The 20,756-nt window shown below is 48.7% G+C and overlaps 1 protein-coding gene across 1 annotated transcript; it reads left to right on the top strand.

Moving 5' to 3' along the window:
• Window positions 1-10,798: 10,798 nt before the first annotated feature.
• LOC123092878 (leucine-rich repeat receptor-like serine/threonine-protein kinase BAM1) lies at window positions 10,799-14,275 on the top strand. The gene is made up of 2 exons (XM_044514731.1): window positions 10,799-13,403; window positions 13,643-14,275. Exons 1-2 carry the CDS (start codon window positions 10,838-10,840, stop codon window positions 14,068-14,070), a joined length of 2,994 nt encoding a protein of 997 aa, XP_044370666.1. The 5' UTR covers window positions 10,799-10,837; the 3' UTR covers window positions 14,071-14,275.
• Window positions 14,276-20,756: the final 6,481 nt, after the last annotated feature.

The raw sequence follows: 20,756 nt of genomic DNA, 5'->3' as shown, positions 1-20,756 counted from the left end.
AAGACATAGCATAGATCAAAACACATGTAGACATCAACCTCATAGGATGCACACATCAATCATGGCAAAAATGACAAAAGAGCTCGTTCTGTTAACAAACAGCAGATAACATCATGAAGCACTCTTACGATGATGATTCAGACATCAAGATGAGCTCAAATGTAAATGATGCAATGAGATGAAATGATGTACTCTTCGAGACGAACAATTTGACATATTACACGCATGAAATGGAGCTACGGTTGCAGAGATACAACAGGTCAAACATGGCATGATTATTACTGAAATATTCGGGACAGGAAATTCGGGGAAGGGGAAAAGTCAACCTCTCGGCACGGATTTCGATGCAGCGCGGATCTCGCCGGAGAGACTCGCCGGGGTTGCGGGAGGAGGCAAGGAGGAGAACGGATCTGGGGCGGCCGGAGCTCCCGGGGCCGAATCCGGGCGAAGGAGGGCCGGCTGGGCACGGAGGCGACACCGGGCGGCGGGGCGGAGGCCGCGGCGGCGCACCGGCGCGGCGGCGAGCTCGGGCGGCACCGGCGGCCGGGCGAAGGGGCAGGGCGGCACGGGAGGCTGGGCGGCCTCGCGGGGACGACGCGGGGCGCGGGGCGGAGGCCGGGCGGAGGCGAGCGCCGGCCGGCGAGGGGCGGCGCAGGGCCGGCCGGCGAGGGGCGGCGCAGGGCCGGCCGGGGACGGGCGGCGCTGGCCGCGGCGGCGGGCGGCCGGGGACGGGCGGCGCTGGCCGCGGCGGCGGGCGGCCGGCGCCGGGCGGAGGGGTCGCCAGCGGGCGGAGCCGCGGGCGCGGCGGCGCTCGGGCGCGGGGCCGGGGAGGCAGACGGCGGCGCGGGCGCGGGCTCGCGCGGGCCCGATCCGGGCCCCGTGGGCCACGGCGAAGGTGGGCGGCGACGGGACAGGTGGCGAGCGTGGGTTGGCTGGAGGGCGGCGGCGGACATGTCCGGCCGGGGACGGACATGTCCGGCGCGGCGCAGAGGAGAAAAACTAGGGTTAGGGGGGTTAGACCGTGAATTTCGGTGGAGGGGACTATTTATAGATTTCTGGGAGCTAAGAGAGTCCAAATGAGGAGCGGTTTTCGCCCACACGATCGTGATCGAATGACCGAGAGCATGGAGGGGAGTTAGATGGGTTTTGGGCCACTTTGGAAAGGGGTGTTGGGCTGCAAGGAGAAGGAGACTTTTGCGGTTACCAGGTTAACCGTTGGAGTACCAAACGACCTTCAAATGGCATGAAACTTGACAGACGGTCTACCGGTGCTATACCAAGGCCACTTGGCAAGCCTCGGGTCATTCCGAGAACGTTTAACACCCGCTCATAACGAGAGACAAAAAGGGAGACGCCGGAGGGCATATGAGCGCTGGATTGCAAAACGGACACGGAGAAAATGCTCGGATGCATGAGGCGAACACATATGCAAAATGAAATACACATGATGACATGATAAAATGCAACACGCAAGCAAATGAGATGGCAACGACGACGAATAACTAGCAGACACCTGGCGCATCGAATCCGGGGCGTTACAGTACCACTTCATTATGAATATGCCAAGCCTATCAAAGCATCATAAGCAACATAGGACGTTCAATATTAGGGAGAGGCTCTAAGGCTTGTAGTAACCATTCCTTACCAATGTTTTGCATGGTTCTAATGCACGGCAATGACCAAACTTCTACCATAGTATCCCAAAGAATCCTTGACTAACTAGAGCGACAAAGAGCATGGTAAACTGTCCTCAGATTCAATTGAACATACCGGACAAAGATCATTAATTTCCAGCCCCCGAATATGTGTATTTCTCCAAGTCGGCAAAGAAACAGTAGCCACCCTCCACGCAAAATTGCCTACTGTTGGAGGTACCTCCGTAGACCAAATAAGATTCCAACAGGATCGACATCCATCCGGTTGCGAACTCGACCCTGTCGCAACATCTCTATTAGCTTCATCAAAACCAAACTGGTGTGCACTCTTAACTGAGAAGATGCCATACTTCTCTAGACCCCAGGCCAGTGTATTCTCATCCAAACTGGTATGATGTTTTATTATTTACAGTCTTAGGTGGTTTACTTTGGTGTTTGTTCTCATTTTTCGTGGGTTTCTTTTCCCATCTTTTTGTTTTATCATTTCATTTATTTATTTTGTTTTTTGCTCTATCTATTTTCTTTTTTCTTTCAACTTTTAAATTTCAAGAACATTTCCAAAAATGTGCAGTAACCCCTTTTTTTGAAAATTTGTGAAGATCTTCAAAATTCATGAACTTTTTAGTAATACACAAGAACTTTTTAGGATTCAAGAAACTTTTTTAAAGCCAGGCATTTTTTTACACGACGACATTTTTACAGTTGTAAATATTTTAAGAAGCATGTGAACTTTTCTGAGTAATTACTATTTTTTAAATTCTTAAATATGTTTCGAGTATGTGATCAATTTTTCTTTCTATACGAAAATCGGTTAAAATAAAATAGGAAAAATGAGAAACTGTACCAAAAATTCAAAAAACTAAATAAAATCGAAATATTATTAAAATAAATGCGCAAACGCACGCGCTATGGAACGCTCGCTTAAAAAGATCTAAACTGGGTCGGTTCTAGAATGCACGAGCATATGAATTTGCCAGGCATCTTGACGCAATAATAAATGTCAAATAGGATGGGATCCCTTGTTCATGATCGTAGGAACCATAATTTTCAGGCTCATGATCCTGCCAAATTTGCATGTAATTTAGGATTAGGTCGACATGTTTTGTTGTGCTTTCCGCATGACTAAAGGCTTGTACCTATGAACATTGCTATCAATCAATAAAGTGACGAGATTTCTCAAAAAAAAAAAAGGATGAGATCCTTATAGGGAGGGGCTTTGAATCTCTCCCAGCGGGGGCGAGCATCCCCTCACCTGAAGCAACGAGCTACTGGTTATTTCTTTTTCTGTTTCTTTTTTTATTTTTGTTTAGATTTCACAATATTATAAATATATTATTTCAAACATTATATTCGCTATTTTTTTCAACAATATTTATCATGAATTTCTAAAAAATCATGAAGTGTAAAAAACTTATTCACGCAACTTCTAAAAATTGTTGATAGCATTCAAAAAACTTGTTGTGACATTTAATATAGGATGCCGTTTCTGGAGAAAACGTTCATGGCGTAATGTAAATGTTTTTTGAAATTTAAAAAATATTTCATGCCTTGCAAAAAAATTCACGCATTTCAAAAAGTTTCCATACCGGTTCCATGCAGCTACAGTACTGGGCCGCCCACTAACCTCGCGTCAGAGACGAGACCAAAGAACCTCTTGCCGTCCGCCGCGCCCACCCCTCCGCCTGCTCGGCTGCGCTGTATCGACCTCTGCGCGCCGTCTTGGCTCCATGCTCCGGTTCGCCATTCGTAGTCTCGCATACATGCACACGGATGGTCATGGTGGCCAGACGGCGCCCCTCCCGGCCGGTCGCCGCTCGCCGCTCCTCGACAAGCGACTTTCTCGCGTCGCTTGCTGGCCGTGCCATCGCATCGCGCGGGCAACGTACTAGTGGTACGTGCGTTCTGCTTCTCCCGTGCCGTCGTGTGCTCACGTTTGCTGGCAGCATGCGCCGATGCGCGCAGCTCCGTGACTGCATGGCTGTGGCTCGTGAGCCTGCACGTTCAACAGTGCCTTCCTGGGCCCCGCAAAAAAAAAAAACAGTGCCTTCCTGGGACACGCACGGTCCATCCTTCCATTCATCGGATCGTGTCACGCTTCAGTTTTCTTGCACCACACCCGCGCGAGCCCTGAGAGAGACGACGGCCCGCAGCCGAGACGAGGCCCTGGAGGATCCAAGGGCCAGAGCAGAATTCCGTCTTTGGGTCATGCGCCGAGAAATTTGACTCCTGCTGCCTCCTCAAACCAAGATCAGCCAGATCGAGCTGCGCAATTGACAAGAGCACACGTTCGCTCGATGCGCCCGTCAGATTTAAGGAAGGGCGAGCACATAAATGCCGTGGTTTGACCGGTCGTTCGATGTGCACGTACGTAGAGGCAGAGCTCTTCCTCAGTTTTCTCTTGATTTTAGCAACCGGATTTACAAATCGATCTGGCGATGATCCCGGGGCAATCTAGGGTACTGGGGCTTCGTGGATGCCTCCCTGCCTACTTGAAGCGTCCAAATTGAGTTCCCGGGAGACAAGGAGGATCGGAAGACGCTCGAGATGAACGATGCATGGGAGCAGCGGTACGTAGTGTTAAGCTCCTACAGTCTATGTAGACCTATACCTACGTAGGACTAGGAGTTTTTCTAATCTGGTAGCCATCCCAACCTGGTAGTGACGTGTGTCATCGAGTATGTCAGTCTTGCTGTGGCAAGGATTGTCGCGGGGGACGTGGGGCACGAATGCAGCATGTATGCCATCTGAGTAATGACCGTCATCTCTTGGCTCCGTGTCAAGATAGGCTAATACCGACCATTCGAGTATGAGCTAATTGATTTACTCCGAAGGCATGGCCGGAAGCCAGCTACTACTACAGTATTACTGCCCATTGTGTCCACAGTGCATTTGATTATTCGATATTCTGGTTTGTCGATGCTCTCTGCTACAGTAACGACGTACGCAGAAACAAAGGAAAGATGAGGACAGAAGCTCTGGATTTGCAGTTTTGCACGGAACACGCCACAAGAGCTGTCGGCTGTTGCTGTTAAATGTCAATACGCGCATCACTGTCCGCTCTACGAACTTGACTGCTCATCAGAGATTAAGTAATGCGTGGCCATAAGCTCATAACCCTGCAATATGCGGATACTCCTCCGTTGTGTGTATCCATACAGGGATCCAGAGTCACTTGGAACAGAGCTCCTCCGTTGGAACGTTGGTGTTGCTGTTGGGAGGCTAAAACAAAGCAAAAAACCACACTTGTTTAGTTAGGAGGGTATAAGCAGTGGGCCAACACCTAAACTAATCGTGCATCTCCTCCCTATATATATTGATCTAAAAAAACCTAATCGTGCATAGATATTGGGCTCGGGCCGAAGCGGAGCCCTACACATCGCCGCGGGGAGACGGGCGCGCGTGCGAGCCGGTGGGCTCCCGTCGCGTGCGCGCGCGAGAGCCATCATCATGTGGAACACAGAATAGAGAGGCACCATCATATACTCCTTCTCAAAAAAAAAAAAATATCCGTCCTCGCCGCCCGAGCCAGATTAGCGGTCGTGTCCGGGGACAAAACTCCGCAGCGTTTTCCGGACCGAATCATGCGCACCGCATCATGCCTGCCCCGGACTCCACTCCACGTACCCTCTTCCTTCCCGTTGTTTCTGCGTCACGTATGGCCTCCGTCCGTCGTCCGTCGTCAACCCGTCTTGATCAAGGTGACGACTAGCAACTGTACGAAAGCACCTCTGCATGCAGGAGGCATGATGCCGCAGTTTACCAAACACATGTACTGGTACCATGCATCGTGCTGGTTCTCTCTCGGCGGGTACGTGCATGCCATATGTGTTGGCTGCCAATGCCAGCCACCTGCCTGATCGATCGTCTGCGTGCCTGCCTTGGGTCATGCTTGCGCGGCACTTCACTCGGTACGTTTTTGGTTAATGCACCGTTAGGTTCCTGCCGCATTATTAGAGCTACTAACATGATGGCGCACCTAGGGCGTCGGACGTGTTGCACGTCTTTTGGAGGTGGTAAACAACCAAAGACGTGCTCGCGCCCGGCCCCCGGGTGATGATGGGTACATGCATGGGGCCTGAGCATGATGAGAAAGAGCTTAAGCTACACTTTTGAACGAACGGCACACGTTTATTTGATACTACACCGGGGCACCAACGACGCTGGACGACAGTGCAACACAAAAGGCGGCCGGGCTCCTCCTGTAGCTACTACAGTATACAGCATACTCCTACTGCAACAGTGCAACACGGAGCGTGCGTCTCCTGACCCACGCCCACTGACGGAGAACCCGGATCCCACCAAAGGCTCACGCAGTCACGCTCTTCGTGTTTCATGTGCTGCCCCTGGCTTGTGGTCCCCGCGCTCCCGCACACGCGACTGCTGTCCTTGCTTCCCTGATAAGGGAAAGACGACTCGCACACGCTGCAACGCGCTGCAACTACTCCTGCATCGAATCGTCTTTCAGTGACAGGTGGGACCAGGCGAGCTGGGACCAACACGTCAGTGTAAGTGCTGTATGCATGCCAAAGCTGATTTAATCGGCAACATTTACGCGAGTCATTCCCCAGATTCCCCGACATGGGCTGTACTTCAATCAGCAGAAACTTTAGGGATTTAAGTCTTTCGACGACACTGCTCACTCGGCTTTTCTTCTGTGTACCCACCGCTTTGTGGGCTGCACCTGGATGGGCTCTATAGATGTATAGCAGTATATTCAAAATACTCCTTCCATTTTTATTTATATACTCCTATTTTTTTCTATTTACTCAGCATATTAGCTTTACTTTTTAAAAATAATAATATCTACAATACCAAATTGAAATCATTAGATTCATTATGAATATATTTTCACATTATATATATTTCTTGTTGTAAAATTTTCACATAATTTTTTTTATAAAGTAGGCAGAAACAGAGGGAGAACTCTACATTCGGCAGGGATCCTTACATATGTGATAGAGAACAACATTCATTTGTCCCCGAACCAGGAGAAAACTTTAGGCTAATGTCTTGGTCATTTGGCCTTAAATGTTAAATAGAATAAGAAGAGTCGCCTCTCCAATTTTTCCGGTCAGGTTTAGTGCTCCTTCTTAAGCTCCTTTGGGTTGGTGGATTCTAAAAACATCAGAATGAGGAAAACACCGGAATAGAAAAAAAAATGCCATGAAAAAAATAGATGACTGGTAGCAAGAATTATGTCAACTTTAATGTTTGGTTCATAGGAACCAAAAAGAACACAAAAAATCTAATACTTACAATCATATTTAAAGTCAAACCATAAGAAAAAATCGACATAATGATGCCACTAAGGATCTTAATCTTGTTATTCGCATAAGAATTTGAAAGGAGGCTCAAGTGTATGATAGAAATTCCTCTATTTTTCCTTTGAAACTGAGATCAAACAAAAGTTTCTTTAATTTTGTTCTTTGTCTTATTCCTTTGAACCAAATGCATGAATAGTACTACCATAAGAAAAGTTCCTATTCATACGCTTCTCCTCCACTTTTCCTTTAAACAAAAGAGGCCTCGATTCAACGGAACCCTCAAATCAATCCTAAGAATCTCGCACCAAATCTCCTCGCCGCTTACGCATGTCGAGAAATCCTAACATCGCCGCCCCAAGGAACCGACAATAATCTACGTTGGAGCTTCATTAAATTCATCTTGATGGACGAACTTGAGGAGGATCGAAGCCTGGAAGACTGCCTCGAAGATGAAGCGTTGCCATCCTCTCGAACGTCGCCCATGCTAGGACCTAACCTATCAATTATCCAAAGTTGAGGCACCAAGATTTTCCTTCCATCCACTGACCGCAAGCGACAAGTAGAGAAGACTCAAAATCCATGGAATCACCGACTGTGATCGAGGGGAGGAAGAGGAAAGAAAGAAGGAGCCTAATCCTATAAGATTCATGATAGCATTATATTATAATCATGGAGTTTTTCTTATCTATGTGTTTTGAGAATGTTGCGAAGCAAACATCCTTACAATTTTAACATAATTTCTACTACTCTATGATGCAATTAGCTAGATGGCTAAACCTATGGAAACAAATGTATGTACATCACACCGTGTAAGTAATCTCGAGCGTCATCTAGCCCACCAAAATAATTAGAGCATTTTCTTTTAAATTTCAGCTCGTCAACACGGTTATAAATTATTGGACCAAACTAATGGTAATGATTTTTTCCCTAGTTATGTGACAACTTGTAGTCTTTGGATCAGTGCTAGATTTGTTATCCCTCTAAAAATATATAATACCTTCAATTAGACTTGTTGAAGTCGCGAGTTAAAGTTATTCTATGTGGTAGGCATGCATACGGGAAACAATGTCTCAGAATATAACGAAAAACCTACCCTTGGTCAATTTAGCACAATAGATCCTCGAATCAATCAAAATATGCATCAAAATTATGTCAAAGCACCGAGAGGAATGAATTCAACAATGTTTAGAGTATTTTAATCGAGTGTCTACCAATTTTGATGAAGCTAGAGTTTTTAAAAAGTGGCAAGCCAAAATTTGTGTCCAAAGAAAAAATTCGAAAAGCATTGAGGAGGATGTGTTTTGTACTTTACAAGTAACCAAGCTGTAAGTTCTTTTTGGATAGGTATGTAGTGTTTTGCTCGCTATCAAAGCTACAAGGAAAATATCTGATTAACTTTACTAAAATCACACCCATTGGCATCTCAAACTTTTTAAAAAACAAATGAAATGTGGTGGTACCACCATGTAGGAATTTATTTTGATCTAAAGTATGGACTATAGTTGTATACGTAGGTATTTAATGATACATTATGAGCATATTTTGTTTGCAGACTAAGATTGCCACCCCTAACCTTAGTCATGCAACAATATAAGTTCGGTTTTGTCACACTTTTTGTTTGCCACACTTCTCTAGCTATATGGTTCACGTGACAATGACTAGATTTTTTGACATATTTTGTCACACTTGTGGTGGTCATTTTGTACGCTACACCTTTTGTGGCCGCCACAATTTACCTAATGTTAGTTGTGACAAAATTAGTCATGAAACAAACATGTCAGTATCTCTATGAGTTAGTTGTTTCACAACAAGGTGGGTCTTGAAAATTCTTGGGCCTAAACTAAAACCGAGGGGTACTTAACAGAAACATCAATATGATAAATCTATATATGTTACCAACAAACACTTAAAGTGTATTAGAATCATCTCAAATAACCGGTTGAATTAGAATTAAGGAGGATTGTGCACTTCCCCTACATCGTGTTAGGGAGGGGCTTTGGCCCCTCTCCCCTCACGACACCAATCTTTTGTTTTCAATAATTGTTTACGTTGGAGTACATGTATACTATAATCATCATTTTTATCACATAATCATATATACAATTATACATGACGTATCAAGACTTTACTCAGGAATATATTTTTAATTCTGATGGTTATGCATTTATAATGAATTTTGTGGTGTGCAACATATAGATTTGTAGAAACACCACTTTCATGATATAAAGAACCAAACAAGCAGAATGCTTTAATTTCTCCCTTGGGAAAGTGTCCCCTCTTATGTAAATCTTAGTCACCCCAGAGTCACTCCTTCCTTGATCACTCCTCTTCCTTCCATTGGCATCCACATTGTGAGCCTTTTGCGCTACGGTGAGACATGATTTCAAACTGACAAAGATTCAGTATGTCTTTGTGATTCCGGGCAATATAGCCCTCGCCATACTGAATCCATGTGCTAGCATCGACTAGTGCGCGCCCTTGGAGCTTGTTCACTTGTGGTACTACCTCACTATTCTCCTGCTGCACAATGTGATCTTGTACACCCTCATCATCGGAGTTGTGGTGGCAGGGGCTCTGAGCAGCTACCCAGAGCGCTACATGGCGATGGGAGCGCCACCTCCGCGGTGAGTGCGTACTTCTCAAGTCTGCCCCCACAATTTATAGCGTTATCAATGCCATCAACATGTATCAGTGCACAAATAGTTGCAAAAAAAATTATGGATTTTTTTTAATAAATGACAACGATGATAAATTCTGTCTTTTTAGTGTAGCTCCCATCGTAACGTATATCATCACATGTAGTATACATCTGTATGGAATGTGTGTACTTTTTTCATTGACACTTCAAAATGTGATTCTCAAAATTTTCAAAAAATAAGAAGCTCCATGGAGCTCGTCCTCCATTTAGCATTTTCGCAAGTAAACACATTCTTGCTCTTGTCAAGGATATGAACTCGATGTATACCACAATCAATTTTGCATTTCGAAAGATACATTATAAATATCATACATAGAAAACCACCGCAAAAAATGGTTAATATATATGTGTTACAGTCATGCTGGCATATATGATATCAAAGTATGGAGTATCCATGGAAAAATATGTACTACCCAGTAGTATTGGCAAGAGAACTTTTCATAATCTGATATGACCCCTTTCTGCTGGGATCCACTGGCCTCGACATGGCAACTTTCTGTGCTTTAAGATTCGTGCTGAAAAACCAACGGTATAGGAGGCGTTCGGCACGAGGAGCAGAAACAAGGCACGTTTGGGAGTTATGGAATATGTACATCAAAGTATCCAGTACCCGTGAAAAAAAGTACCCATGTATTATTGGCAAGCGGACTTTCTGTAATCTAATAATATCCATTTTTGCTACAAACCGCCAAAATATCTGGTGATGATTCAACATGCCAAAAAAAAAACAAGGCACGTAAGATCAAGCACATCTAAGTCACTCAATCAAGCACAAAAAGGAGAAAAAAAGGAAAAAAGAAAATATTTACATGAATCTCCGCGTAAGATCAGTGACTTATGACTTAGATGAGTAATACTTATGGCACATTTATATGTGTTTTATCAAAACTGTAAAAGAAAAAAAAACTTGTGATGATTCAAAGGTTGTACCAAAGTTGTCCAGCGACGAGTGCCCCGGTGTTCTAGGTAAATTTGAAGCTTTACCTTTTTCCTTCTTTTTTTTTGAAGCTTTTACCTTTTTTTTCACAAAAAGAAAACGAACTAAAGGAGAACATTGGAAATCAGCATGCTCACACGGTACCCCTGAAACATGCTCATTTTCCACCCTAGGAAAAAGCAGAAATGAGAAGGAAAGAAATTGAAACGGAAGATCTGCACACGCGCATATAATCCCACGCTGTCCGCCTGAACTCGAGCGCCACTCCAGCACAGCCCCATCCATGGCACGCTCCATGTCCGCCACTCACACCTTTCTCCTCGCCGTCCTCCTCCTTCTCCTGGCCACCGCCACCAGCTCCATCGCCTCCGGCTCACCCACCTCTGCTGCCTCCCTGGAAGCCGCCGCCCTCCTCAACCTCTCCGTGGCACTCGCTGACCCCTCGGGCTACCTTTCCGCGCACTGGACGCCGGCCACGCCGCTCTGCTCGTGGCCGCGCCTCTCCTGCGACGCCGCCGGCTCCCGCGTCATCTCCCTCGACCTCTCCGCCCTCAACCTCACCGGCCCCATCCCCGCCGCCGCCCTCTCCTCCGTCCCGCACCTCCGGTCCCTCAACCTCTCCAATAACCTCTTCAATTCCACCTTCCCGGACGGCCTCATCGCCAGCCTCACCGACATCCGCGTTCTCGACCTGTACAATAACAACCTCACCGGCCCGCTCCCTGCCGCGCTCCCCAATCTCACGAACCTTGTCCACCTCCACCTCGGCGGCAATTTCTTCTCCGGCAGCATTCCCACGTCGTACGGCCAATGGAGCCGCATCCGGTACCTGGCCCTCTCCGGCAATGAGCTCACCGGGGAGATACCGCCCGAGCTCGGCAACCTGTCGACGCTGAGGGAGCTGTACCTCGGGTACTTCAACAGCTTCACCGGCGGGATACCGCCTGAGCTCGGCAGGCTGCGGCAGCTCGTGCGGCTCGACATGGCGAGCTGCGGTATCTCCGGCAAGATCCCGCCGGAGTTGGCGAACCTGACGACGCTGGACACTCTCTTTCTACAGATTAACGCCCTCTCCGGGCGGCTGCCGTCGGAGATAGGCGTGATGGGCGCGCTGAAGTCGCTCGACTTGTCCAACAACCTGTTCGCCGGGGAGATCCCAGCGAGCTTCGCGTCGCTCAAGAACATGACGCTGCTGAACCTCTTTCGGAACCGCCTCGCCGGCGAGATTCCCGAATTTATCGGTGACCTGCCGAACCTCGAGGTGCTGCAGTTGTGGGAGAACAACTTCACCGGCGGAGTGCCGGCGCAGCTTGGTGTTGCGGCAACCAGGCTGAGGATTGTCGACGTGAGCACAAATAAGCTCACCGGCGTTCTGCCGACCGAGCTATGCGCCGGCGGTCGGCTGGAGACGTTCATCGCGCTTGGAAATTCGTTGTTTGGCGGCATTCCGGACGGGCTCGCCGGGTGCCCGTCATTGACGAGGATTCGACTGGGAGAGAATTATCTCAATGGGACGATCCCGGCCAAGCTGTTCACGTTGCAGAACCTGACACAGGTAGAGCTGCATAACAATCTGCTGTCCGGCGAGGTCCGGCTGGACGCCGACGAGGTGTCGCCGTCGATAGGGGAGCTGAGCCTGTATAACAACGGATTATCTGGCCCGGTGCCGGCGGGGATCGGTGGGCTCGTGGGCCTGCAGAAGCTTCTGTTGGCCGACAACAAGTTGTCCGGCGAGCTCCCGCCGGCCATTGGGAAGTTGCAACAGCTTTCAAAGGTGGACATGTCTGGCAACCTGATATCCGGGGAGCTGCCGCCGGCGATCGCGGGTTGCAGGCTGCTCACCTTCCTCGACCTATCCGGCAACAGGCTCTCCGGCCGCATCCCGGCCGCGCTCGCCAGCCTACGGATCCTCAACTACCTCAACCTATCCAGCAACGCGCTCGACGGGGAGATCCCGCCTTCCATCGCCGGAATGCAGAGCCTAACAGCCGTTGATTTCTCGTACAACTGCCTGTCCGGCGAGGTCCCAGCCACCGGGCAGTTCGCCTACTTCAACTCCACCTCCTTCGCCGGCAACCCTGGTCTCTGCGGGGCCTTCCTGTCTCCGTGTGGCGGTCACGGCGTGGCCACGTCCACCTTCGGGTCCCTCTCGTCGACCACGAAGCTTCTCCTCGTGCTCGGCCTCCTGGCGCTGTCCATCATCTTCGCCGTGGCGGCCGTGCTGAAGGCGCGGTCTCTGAAGCGGTCGGCGGAGGCGCGTGCGTGGCGGATCACGGCGTTCCAGCGCTTGGACTTCGCTGTGGACGACGTGCTCGACTGCCTCAAGGACGAGAACGTGATCGGCAAGGGCGGGTCCGGGATCGTGTACAAGGGCGCGATGCCGGGCGGCGCGGTTGTGGCAGTGAAGCGGCTGTCCGCCATCGGGCGCTCCGGGTCAGCTCACGACGACTATGGCTTCTCCGCCGAGATACAGACGCTGGGGCGGATCCGGCACCGCCACATCGTGCGGCTGCTCGGGTTCGCGGCCAACCGCGAGACGAACCTCCTGGTGTATGAGTACATGCCCAACGGCAGCCTCGGCGAGGTGCTCCACGGCAAGAAGGGTGGCCACCTGCAGTGGGCGACGCGGTACAAGATCGCCGTGGAGGCGGCCAAGGGCCTCTGCTACCTGCACCACGACTGCTCGCCGCCGATACTGCACCGCGACGTCAAGTCCAACAACATCCTCCTCGACACCGACTTCGAGGCGCACGTCGCCGACTTCGGCCTCGCCAAGTTCCTCAACGGCAACGCCGGTGGCTCCGAGTGCATGTCCGCGATCGCCGGTTCCTATGGATACATCGCTCCCGGTATGCATTACGGTCCTCCTCTGTTTTCATTCTTCACAAACATTTTGGATTCAAATCATCGAGGAGTATTTTCGGTTTCAGTATGCTCTGATTGTTTTTACTGTGCGGCACCAACTGTGCTGCACATGCCCTGGAACTGAAGCCAGCCTCTCATCACTTTGTCGTTTAAATGGATCATCTTTGGGAATTGTTGGCATGTGATCTTATGTGGCCGCATTCTCTGTTGTGTGCCTTTTCAGAGTACGCCTACACTCTCAAGGTGGACGAGAAGAGCGACGTGTACAGCTTCGGTGTGGTGCTGCTGGAGCTCGTGACCGGACGCAAGCCGGTGGGTGAGTTCGGCGACGGCGTGGACATCGTGCAGTGGGTGCGGATGGCCACCGGATCGACCAAGGAAGGCGTGATGAAGATCGCCGACCCGCGCCTCTCGACGGTGCCCGTCCAGGAGCTGACGCACGTCTTCTACGTCGCCATGCTCTGCGTCGCGGAGCAAAGCGTCGAGCGGCCCACGATGCGGGAGGTGGTGCAGATCCTGGCCGACATGCCAGGGGCGACGTCGATGACCGCCGGCACGACACGGTCGGAGGCCACCGTCGAAGGAGAGGAGGAGGAGCATCAGGACGGGCCACAGGAGTCCCCGGCGCAGCAGGATCTCCTCAGCATTTAGTGGCTGTACCTTTGTCGCGGCCTCTGTACCTTGTGGTGTACTCTTCGGAATGTGGTAGTGTGTCCGGATGCGTGTGCAAGAGGAAGCAAGCATGTGCTAGATTAGTGTATGATGATAATGTCGTGGATTAATTAGACCTGTGTAATCTCTGTTGTAGTAGGAGTACTGTCTTGTACAAAGTAGTTAGTGGGTCTCGTCTCTCCAATTGAATCGAAGTGATTTGTTTCTAAAATCACACGGAAAGAAGAGGCCGGAGGCAGCCCGTGCACGCTTCGACGTCTGCTTGCTCGAACGCGTGCTTGGGTGACATGCATGCACAGCGCAGCGCAGGCGCACTGCCGCGCCCACGTCAAGGCTTCGGGCAGGAGAGGACGCGCACGCTCGCTCGCTCCGGCCGGCCGTCGTTCTCCTGTAGAGCTGCTCACCTCCCCCAGCAGCATGCCGCATACTCCCTCCGTTCCGAATTACTTGTCTTGGATTTGTCTAGATACGGATGTATCTAGCACTAAAATGAGTCTAGATACATCCGTATCTAGACAAATCTGAGACAAGTAATTCGGAACGGAGGGAGTACATGGCTTGCGGCCAAGTGAAATTGGCGCTTGCACGTGAACCGTCATCTCATCTCCTCTCCACCGTGCATGCCTTGCCTGGTTTCACTCGCAGGCGTCAGACGCCCCCGGGCCATGCTGCTGCTGCTGCTGCTGGCATCTACACGCTCGCACGGCACGCTTGTGTCGGGTTAGAAAGATGTTAGCTGCACTGTGCTGGCCTGGCCTGGCCGCCGTGTCTCGGAGCGTGTCCTTTCTTGCACAAGGCACTCGCTTCATATGACTTTCCAGCAGCCTGCGCCATGCTGCAGAGCTCGCGAAACCGAGCCGGTCTGTGTAACACTGTAAAAACTGTCGGGGAGTCAGTATACTTACAAGGCAGGCAAGGGCTGAATCGACGGTGATGGAGTTAGCATGCAGCATTCTCTTAAGCGTGCCGTGCGTGTTAGTGGTGGTGGTACGGCGTGCCCCGGCCGTGAGTGATGGGCTTGGAGCCTTGGACTGAGCACGTAGTCGGTCGGAATCGAAACTGATCGGCACTGCAGCGCATGCAGGGGCGAGGCAGGGGCAGCGACTGTTACCGCGAGTGCGCTCCTACTGTTGCTATCCTGGGAGAAGTTCAGGCGCGTGATGTTGCGTGTGTGGTCACTTGTCGCGCACAGGTCACACCTGAGTCGTAGTACCGGCGACGAGGCCGCCGAGAGAATCTTCTAATTTTGTCCTGGAAATTCGAGCACTCCTCCCCTGGCCCCTTGTGCTTCGACACGACAGATTTTCTTTCGGTTTCGGCAGAAATCACATATTTGACCTGAGGCAAAGATTAAATCACAAACTCACCTGGTCACGAAAAAATTTCTCTCTGCTGACCCTTCGGTGTGACGCCCGACAACTGGGCGCCGCACCCTACCGTGCAGCGCCCATCACTTAGGCGCCACACTTCCTGCCAGCGTGGTAGCCCTGGTCCAGTTGCGGCCCCACAGACAGCACTGCAGCGCCTAAGTCTTAGGCGCCACACATGTAATGTGCAGCGCCTAGCTCGTGGGCGCTGCACAGTCTGTGTTTCACTTGGGCTGGCCCCACCCTCTCTCCCCTCCCACCCCCACCCCACACACCTCCACCCCACCTAAACCCTTAGGCTTGCGGCCCTCCTCTCTTCCCCTCTCCCCCCTCTCAAATCCTTCTCAATTCTTGCAAATCCGGAGTATTTGACCGTGGATTTCGAAGCCAACCCCTCCCTTAAGGTAATCTCCTCCGATCCCCTCGTTTTCATCCATAGGAATTGTCACATTTTCTCAACTGTTGCTAGTTTGGGGGAAACCCTAGTTTTGACTTGGATTTGCAAATTTGTGTTGAATGATGTTATGTTTCTTTGCTAAGTTGGGTTGGTTAAGCTTCCATAGTATGCTAGGGTTAGGGTTATGTGTGTTTGATGTTGGTGTTAGGGTTATGCTATGTTTATGGTTGTTATATATGTTAGGGCATATGTGTGCAAATATTTTTCTTAAGTATTTACTTGATATATGTGTGTTTTTGATTATTGTAGGGATGGGGAGAACATGTGTTTATGTTCATCATGTGGATAGAGAGGCCTTTTTGAAAGGCAATGTTGAGACGGACCCGAATGAGCTTGACATGGTGTTTGAGAGTAGTCCTAGCTATGCGGAGCTTTTGGAACAAGTGAGGAAAGATTTGAATTGGATGGACCCAAGTGACGTTGTTGAGTTCGAGGGAAGGCATAATGTTGGTTTTGGAATGCACATCCGTTGGAAGACAATGCGTGTGAACTCCGAGCAACATTGGGTTGCATACAAGGAGACGGTTGCCGAATCTCTAGACAAGGCTCTTGAGTTATTTGTCTCCAAGAAGGTTGAGTCTACTTTGAATTTAGACTTGAACCGGAACCCCTCCCCGTTGGTTGCTAGCACTCCCTCACCCATGAACCAAGATCAAATGAGTGAACCTCAATTCACGCAACAAGATTGGCCAACATTGAGCCCGACTCCAAACAACCAAAATGAAGGTTTTGAAGAGGAGAATGAACTCGTCGGCATAAAATTTGTATTTGTTCAAATTGATGTCATGCTGCAGTCATTGTAAGTATTATGGATGTGATGCAAGCCAACTGTTGGCTTTCTGTATAGCCATGGAGTAGTGCAGCGCCTAAGGGTAGGGCACTGCAATGTACAGTGCAACGCCTAACTGTTGGGCGCCACACAGTACAGTGCATCGCCTAACTGTTGGGCGCTGCAGTGTTGCTATAAGCAAAACTGCAGAAACATATGCCATTTTGGCCTCCTGCAGCAGCACTCACATAACTAAAACATCAATAAAAGTACTATAAACTGGACATGCTAAGCAAAGAGAACTAATAACTTGAACATCACATCATTTAAGACAATTCAACATTACTTCAAGTTTGCAAACACAAATACCATAACATAACCTCACAAGTTAATCAACCTCACAAGTTCACAAATTCATCATATAACATAACCTCACAAGTTCATCAACCTAACACAAAGCACTAATGCCTTCCGCGCGTGTTCCTGGTGCCACGCCTGCAGGAAATCTTCTTCTTAGGAGCATGAGGCTCCTCTTCGTGCACTTCCTCCTCCGCCTGCGGCTCCGCCTCCGCCTCCTCCTCCGCCTCATCATCCAAGCTAGCCATCCGCGAGGTCCCTACGACCACCTTTGGGTTGCCTCTGTTGTCATAGTCGTTGGGCGTGTACCGGCGTCTGGGCTGCCTAGGCTTGAACACATATGCGGACCGAGCTTGAGCGTCCGCCAAAATCATGTCATCATCAAGCTCGTGGCCCTATCACACAACGAAACAATATGGTCAAGGCCGGTGTCGTAATCAAGTGAGAATCACATCTAAAGGCTTAGTCATACCTCTTGGGGAGCGCACCCTCATCATCCATATAAGCATAAGAGGAACTCACATCGTCCCCCTCATGGTGAGATGCGGGGTCTGATGGTGTACCAGACCTAGAGGTAGATGGTGTTGGGGAACGTAGTAATTTCAAAAAAATTCCTACGCACACGCAAGATCATGGTGATGCATAGCAACGAGAGGGGAGAGTGTTCGTCCACGTACCCTCGTAGACCGTAAGCGGAAGCGTTATGACAACGCGGTTGATGTAGTCGTACGTCTTCACGATCCGACCGATCCAAGCACCGAACGTACGGCACCTCCGAGTTCAGCACACGTTCAGCTCGATGACGATCCCCAGGCTCCGATCCAGCAAAGCTTCGGGGATGAGTTCCGTCAGCACGACGGCGTGGTGACGATGATGATGTTCTACCGGCGCAGGGCTTCGCCTAAACTCCGCGACGATATGACCGAGGTGGAATATGGTGGAGGGCGCACCGCACATGGCTAAGGAACGATCCGTAGATCAACTTGTGTGTTATGGGGTGCCCCCCTGCCCCCGTATATAAAGGAGGGAGAGGGAGGTGCGGCCGGCCTAGGAGGGGGCGCGCCAAGGGGAGTCCTACTCCCACCGGGAGTAGGACTCCCTCCTTCCTTGTTGGAGTAGGAGAAGTGGAAAGAGGGGGAGAGGGAAAAGGAAAAGGGGGCTGCCCCCCTTGTCCAATTCGGACCAGAGGGGGGGCGCAGGCCTCTTTCCTTTTGGCCTCTCTCCTCTATTCCCGTATAGCCCAATAAGGCCCATATACTCCCCGGCGAATTCCCGTAACTCTCCGGTACTCCGAAACATACCCGAATCACTCGGAACCTTTCCGAACTCCGAATATAGTCGTCCAATATATCGATCTTTACGTCTCGACCATTTCGAGACTCCTCGTCATGTCCCTGATCTCATCCGGGACTCCGAACTCCTTCGGTACATCAAAACTCATAAACTCATAATATAACTGTCATCGTAACGTTAAGCGTGCGGACCCTACGGGTTCGAGAACTATGTAGACATGACCTAGAACTATTCTCGGTCAATAACCAATAGCGGAACCTGGATGCCCATATTGGTTCCTACATATTCTACGAAGATCTTTATCGGTCAAACCGCATAACAACATACGTTGTTCCCTTTGTCATCGGTATGTTACTTGCCCGAGATTTGATCGTCGGTATCCAATACCTAGTTCAATCTCGTTACCGGCAAGTCTCTTTACTCGTTCCGTAATGCATCATTCCGTAACCAACTCATTGGTCACATTGCTTGCAAGGCTTATAAGATGTGCATTACCGAGAGGGCCCAGAGATACCTCTCCGACAATCGGAGTGACAAAACCTAATCTCGAAATACGCCAACTCAACATGTACCTTCGGAGACACCTGTAGTACTCCTTTATAATCACCCAGTTACGTTGTGACGTTTGGTAGTACCCAAAGTGTTCCTCCGGTAAACGGGAGTTGCATAATTCTCATAGTTACAGGAACATGTATAAGTCATGAAGAAAGCAATAGCAACATACTAAACGATCAAGTGCTAGGCTAACGGAATGGGTCATGTCAATCACATCATTCTCCTAATGATGTGATCCCATTAATCAAATGACAACTCTTTGTCCATGGCTAGGAAACATAACCATCTTTGATAACGAGCTAGTCAAGTAGAGGCATACTAGTGACACTATGTTTGTCTATGTATTCACACATGTATTATGTTTCCGGTTAATACAATTCTAGCATGAATAATAAACATTTATCATGAAATAAGGAAATAAATAATAACTTTATTATTGCCTCTAGGGCATATTTCCTTCAGTCTCCCACTTGCACTAGAGTCAATAATCTAGTTCACATCGCTATGTGATTTAACACCAATATTCACATCTGCATGTGATTAATACCCATAGTTCACATCATCATGTGATCAACACCCAAAGGGTTTACTAGAGTCAATAATCTAGTTCACATCGCTATGTGATTAACACCCAAAGGGTTTACTAGAGTCAATAATCTAGTTCACATCGCTATGTGATTAACACCCAAAAGAGTACTAAGGTATGATCATGTTTTGCTCGTGAGAGAAGCTTAGTCAACGGGTCTGTCATATTCAGAGCCGTATGTATTTCGCAAATATTCTATGTACACAATGCTCTGCACGGAGCTACTCTAGCTAATTGCTCCCACTTTCAATATGTATCCAAATTGAGACTTAGAGTCATCTGGATTGGTGTAAAAGCTTGCATCGTTGTAACTTTTACGACGGGCTCTTTTATCACCTCCATAATCGAGAAACATCTCCTTAGTCCTCACTAAGGATATTCTTGACCCATGTCCAGTGATCTACTTATTAGATCAAAATTGTATTCCTTTGCCAAACACAGAGCAAGGTATACAATAGGTCTGGTTCACAGCATAGCATACTTTATAGAACCTATGACTGAGGCATAGGGAATGACTTTTCATTCTCTTTCTATTTTCTGCAATGGTCGGGTCTTGAGTCTTACTCAACTTCACACCTTGTAACACAGGCAAGAACTCCTTCTTTGACTGTTCCATTTTGAACTATTTCAAAAATTTATCAAGGTATGTACTCATTGAAAAATCTTATCAAGCGTCTTGATCTATCTATATAGATCTTGATGCTCAATGTGTAAGCAGCTTCACCGAGGTCTTGCTTTGAAAAACTCTTATTCAAGTATCCTTTCATGCTATCCAGAATTTCCATATCATTTCCAATTAACAATATGTCATCCACATATAATATTAGAAATGCTACAGAGCTCCCACTCACTTTCTTGTAAATACAGGCTTCTTCAAAAGTCTGTATAAAACCATATGCTTTGATCAACTCATCAAAGCGTATATTCCAACTCCGAGATGCTTGCACCAGTCCATTGATGGATTGCTGGAGCTTGCACACTTTGTTAGCATCTTTAGGATTGACAAAAACTTTCTGGTTGCATCATATACAACTCTTCTTTAATAAATCCATTAAGGAATGCAGTTTTGACATCCATTTGCCAGATTTCATAAAATGTGGCAATTGCTAACATGATTCAGACAGACTTAAGCTTCGATACGAGTGAGAAAATCTCATCGTATTCAACACCTTGAACTTGTTGAAAACATTTCGCAACAAGTCGAGCTTAGTAGATAGTAACACTACTATCAATGTCCGTCTTCCTCTTGAAGATCCATTTATTTAACATGGCTTGCTGATC

The sequence above is a fragment of the Triticum aestivum genome, chromosome 4B (assembly GCF_018294505.1).
Source record: "Triticum aestivum cultivar Chinese Spring chromosome 4B, IWGSC CS RefSeq v2.1, whole genome shotgun sequence".
In the NCBI taxonomy this organism is placed as follows: Eukaryota; Viridiplantae; Streptophyta; class Magnoliopsida; order Poales; family Poaceae; genus Triticum; species Triticum aestivum.
This window is presented reverse-complemented; position numbering and strand designations above follow the sequence as displayed.

Excerpts from the sequence above, each read along its gene's own strand:
- LOC123092878 (XM_044514731.1), top strand. The coding sequence starts at position 10,838 with ATGGCACGCTCCATGTCCGCCACTCACACCTTTCTCCTCGCCGTCCTC. Across the intron at positions 13,404-13,642 it reads CTATGGATACATCGCTCCCG|AGTACGCCTACACTCTCAAG; the intron begins GTATGCATTACG and ends GTGCCTTTTCAG.